General features: G+C 34.1%; 1 protein-coding gene across 1 annotated transcript in view; it reads left to right on the forward strand.

The window, feature by feature from the left end:
• The window catches only part of LOC115227798 (protein slit-like), a gene marked incomplete at its 3' end in the record, with an annotated part of 39,555 nt that overhangs the window by 460 nt on the left and 34,095 nt on the right, over nucleotides 1-5,000 (forward strand). The window contains exons 2-4 of the mRNA XM_029798529.2: nucleotides 14-224; nucleotides 3,706-3,777; nucleotides 4,439-4,510. Coding sequence (XP_029654389.2) covers nucleotides 14-224; nucleotides 3,706-3,777; nucleotides 4,439-4,510 — 355 coding nt within the window. The remainder of the gene's footprint in view (nucleotides 1-13; nucleotides 225-3,705; nucleotides 3,778-4,438; nucleotides 4,511-5,000) is intronic.

A 5,000-nucleotide genomic window follows, 5' to 3' on the forward strand; every position in this document is an offset into this window, starting at 1 on the left:
TCTTCTTTTACAGATAAATCTACGCCTGGCAATATGTTTCGCCACATAGTATCATATAGACGGTCTCTTGTGTTGATACTGTGCACGATATTGTTTTTGGAGGCTCAAGCTGATTCAGATATATGCAAGATATGTACTTGCAATTCACTTACAACAAAAATAAATTGTGACAATCGCAATCTAGCATCAATTCCACAACCAATTCCGACGAATGTTGAATATTTGTAAGTATTTGACACTTTCTACGTATTTTCCACTTCCAATATTTTAAATTTTCATTGATTATGTTCTCAGCTAATCGCTTATGCTGTTTATCTCACAGCTTTAAGCACAATCTTATGTTAGAGTAAAACAAATCGATATGTTACCTGCTGTGAAGTCAAATAAACTGTTTCCTACCATATTGAATTTATAATATATAACATCTCATACACAGTGATTGGATCTGACTAGTATCTGACTTTGATGTTATTTGTCTGAACTTATCAAATCTTACGGTATATTCAATGAACGGACAGTATAAAAACTTTAGTGCTAAGAAAACGTGTATTCCACATAGTTATATTATATCATTAATTAGTTGAATTGTTGCTTATAGTTACAGTAATATAATATAATATCATTTGATCTTGTTACAGAATAATTGTTAATTATTGTTTGTGTTAGTTTTATAATAGAATATGCAGCGAGCTATCAGAATCGTTGTGCACGCCAGACAAAATGTTGAGCGGTATTTCGTTCGTCTTTACGTTTCGATTTTAAATTCTCTCGAGGTTGACTTTGCTTTTCATTCTTTTGGAATCGGTAAAATAAATAGCAATTTATCTCTGAGATCAACGTAAAGGACTTGTCCCTTTCCCCAAATTTCAGGTTTGTTCCTATAGAAGAAATGATTATTTTTATAATTAAAAATGATACAGATGGATTAAACTGCAGATAATGACGAGATCTGCTTAAATTGCCAAATTCTTAAAAAAGTGAAGAAATCAAAATAGTGCTGTTTGAACAAATTATGAGGAATTTATTTTTGATAGAATGTCATCAGTAAAATTTACCCTGTCATGAACACAATAAAACTTATTACAAAATTATGCAAGCTTAATTGAAGTTTCGGCTGTTTGATGCATCCCCGTTCACCTGAAAACTTACGTAATTTTTAAGTGCATTATTAAAATTTAACGTCTCAAGAAATGGAATAGAATAAAAAAGAGTAATTATTTGCTACATGCAATCATAACAAATACTCTGTTGCAACACATTGCTCTTCCAGGTGATTACTTCCAGTTAATTGGCTTGCATCATTGCATTAATCACCTTAAACTTTCTGTTTTAATAACATATTCTAATACTAAAGTGGATCAATTCATTCGATCAGATCTATTTCTCAAAAAATTTGGAACGTTTTGACCAAATGAGAAATTCCAATGTAAAATAAAGAGAAAAGTTTCAATAATGGAATTCCTAAATTTGGTATAACTCAAGATGTTGAATAGTAAAGTTGAAGTTCTGTTTAATAAGTTAGATATTCTCATCGTTCACAACTTAAGCGAGGATTGGCACAAATCTGTTGACCGTCTAGTAGAATACATTGCGTTCTGACACACGGCAATCTGACATCAAATCCCGCCAAGGTCAACCTTGCGTCATTTATTTCCGAGATCAATAAAGAACCATAACAGTTCAATGAACAAATGCAACTATGAGGACCTCGAATAAGACACCTTGCAGTATATTGTCCAGTTGTCTGTGACCTGAGTTAAAATTCCACACTTTTTATTTTATCGATTTTGGAGAAAGAATCAGACAAGTTTTATAACTCCTGCAAGATCTCCAATACTTGTGAGACAGATATCATTAATATTCCGTTTGAGCTGTTTACAGGAATGATGAGCAGGGATGCTATTTAGGAGATGAAGGATTTAGCATATGTGGTTAATAATGGGAACAAACTGAGATTTAATACAGCAAGAGTAAGGACTAAAAAAAGACCGAAAAACTAAGGCAATGTATGTTGTCTCATCCCTTTTTTAAATAACACTCTTAACCAGTTAAATCACCATGTAAGGTTGTTCTCCTTTGTAGCACATAACTCAAAATTAAATAAGGGTTTCCCCACTCTACCATCACCAGTTCTATTAATAAATCCCTTTCCATTTCTGTTATGCTTTCCTTCCTAGTCTATTATTTCAGTCTTGAAGTTTTGGGGGTTTATTTATTTTTGTGAAGAACTTTTATGCATCAACTAAGCAAAGGAAAGGAGTTTATTTTGCAAAGGTAAATTACTTTTGACAACAAAGTGTAATAGCGAATGAAATGCTCATTGGACAGAAACAAGATATTTATAAATAAAGCTGACTTCTGAGATGATAAAAATATCTTCCACTGAATACTGAATACGAAGGCTTTGTAAATCTAATTCAAATCACAAATATTTTGAACATCCATTATTTTCTCATATTTTACATGCATGTGTGTTTTTCATTCATACTTTACGCAGTGACTTAGATCTGTTTTATATCTTATATAATAAACTCCCAGTAAATCGAACAGAACCTTCGTGAAGAAGAAAAGGAAGCCTTACAAACTGAAGAATGACAATTCAACCATCCTAAAAGAAACCGATTAGGGAAGGGTGATAGCAGTCACGGACCACGACTACTATAAAGATAAAATATTGGAAACAGACCTGCTACTAGGAAAAACCAAGATACCCGGAAAAAGTAATAATGAATATACTCAAAAGTCTGATAAATGAATACCAATGTTCGTTCACAGATAAAGAGAAAGATTATTTATGCAGCTCTGTAATGAAAGAGAGTAATTCCTATGGATCACCCAAGATCTACGAATGCTCCAAAATGCAGGAACCAGCAGATAAAAATACTAAGACCTACTGACATCAAATTGAGACCAACAGTTGCTGGACCTTGAGCCCCAACACAACAACTGAGCCATCTTTTGGATATACTCCTCAAACCGTTATGCCCATTAATGCCCAGCTATACCCGAGACGATATGGATTTCCTCAAACACATTCCAGAACGTATTATATCTACAATCTTTGACTAATCTTTATACTAATACATCAGACTTTGGGCCGGGAAGCAATCAAACACTTGGTAGAAAAGCATAACGGACAGATGGACGAACGCTTCAAAACGCATTTCCAAAGACACACCTGGAACTAGAAGACAACACCTTTAGATTCGATAATAAACTATATCGACAGATAAAAGGACATCACTACAGAGACGAGGTTCGCACACATTCCCGCACCCAGAGGTAGATATACATATGTGTGTATATTTCTGAGAGCATACGTATGTATGTGCGTATAAGTGCGTGTATTTGTGTGGATATGTGTGTTGATACGTAGATAGGCGAAGCGGATACTCGAGGTTGTGCAAGTCAAGTAAGAAATAAACACGAAACGGCTGCCACATTAAGACATTCTTCGTCTTCTTCTTCTTCTTCTTCTTCTCTTCTTCTTCTTCTTCTTCTTCTTCTTCTTCTCTTCTTCTTCTTCTTCTTCTTCTTCTTCTCTTCTTCTTCTTCTCCTCCTCGTCCTCCTTCTCCTCCTCTCCTCCTCCACTCCTCATCTCCTGCTCTCTTCTTTTTCTTCCTTTCATTCTAAAGCCACAGTTTTTGATGTCGTATCACAAATATTTTCCGTCTAATCTTTTTATTCTTTCTTTACTGCTATAGAGATCTGCAGGATAACAATATTGCAACCATCCAAGAAGGTGTATTCACGGGGCTTAAGAATTTAAAACAATTGTAAGTTCGTTCAGTTTCTTGATACTATATTCCGAAAGTAATATTTGACGCTGATATATACACACATTGCCCAATAATTTTTCAGACTGCACTATACAAGAACAATTCAAATTTGGGGACCGAACACGATTTAGGAAGATACAAAGAGGGAGTAAGTGAGCGAGACACAAACAGAGAAAGAGGGAGAAATTGAGAGAGAAATTAAAATAATACGACAAATTTAATGTTCCTTTATTACAGTTGCTTTGTTTCAATTCGCGTCACCATAACTCATATTCGAGCCTCAAATTTCAATGATTTCTATATGAATTTGTATTAGAAATGGTAACGTTTGTGTGTTTACATGTTTGCATCAAATATGTTTAGCAGAAGTATGTGAGTATGTCCATATCTAAGTGTAATTCTGTGTGAGATGTGACTATATTATTCCATTATTTTATTGCAATTCCATTCTTCTTCTTCTTCTCTTCTTCTTCTTCTTCTTCTTCTTCTTCTTCTTCTTCTTCTTCTTCTTCTTCTTCTTCTTCTTCTTCTTCTTCTTCTTCTTCTTCTTCTTCTTGTATTTTCCTGTAATATTGTTCCTATACATAAAGAAAAATATTCAATATTTTATTGCAATTCCATATTAAGTCAAACTAAGCAATATTGTTTTCTGCTTCAGATCTCTAAAGGACAATAAAATTTCGAGGATTGAAAAAGAGATGTTTCAAGGCCTTCAGAACTTACAGGAATTGTAAGTCCTTTCAATGTTGTCGTTTATACATGAGGAATATAATGTGTCTTTAAATTAAATATTCCCTGATTTCTATTTATTCTCACTCCCTATTACTTGAAGTTATAATCACTTTTCATATTCGTGTTATATTTATTTGATTGTGTCTGAACATGACAATGTCTGGCAGTTGATAATCGTCTGCATCAAAATTTTATTCCTGAAAACGTGTATGTTCACATATGTATGAGTGTGTCTGTAGTGTTATAATACCTATGTTTTAGCTACTGTTTCGTTTCACATTGTTCTCTTGATTCTTGTGGTAACGTGTGGTTATTTATCCACAGTTCCGCCGAAATAATTTCCTCTTGTTTTATTTCTTCTTCTTCTTCTTCTTCTTCTTCTTTTTTTCCTCCTTTTTCTTCTTCATTTTTCTTATGCTCTCCTCCCCTTCCTCCTCCCTCCTCCCCTCCTTTCCTCCTCCCCTCCTTCCTCCTCCCCTCCTTCCTCC

Source organism: Octopus sinensis, unplaced genomic scaffold (genome assembly GCF_006345805.1).
Source record: "Octopus sinensis unplaced genomic scaffold, ASM634580v1 Contig07189, whole genome shotgun sequence".
Taxonomy (NCBI): domain Eukaryota; kingdom Metazoa; phylum Mollusca; class Cephalopoda; order Octopoda; family Octopodidae; genus Octopus; species Octopus sinensis.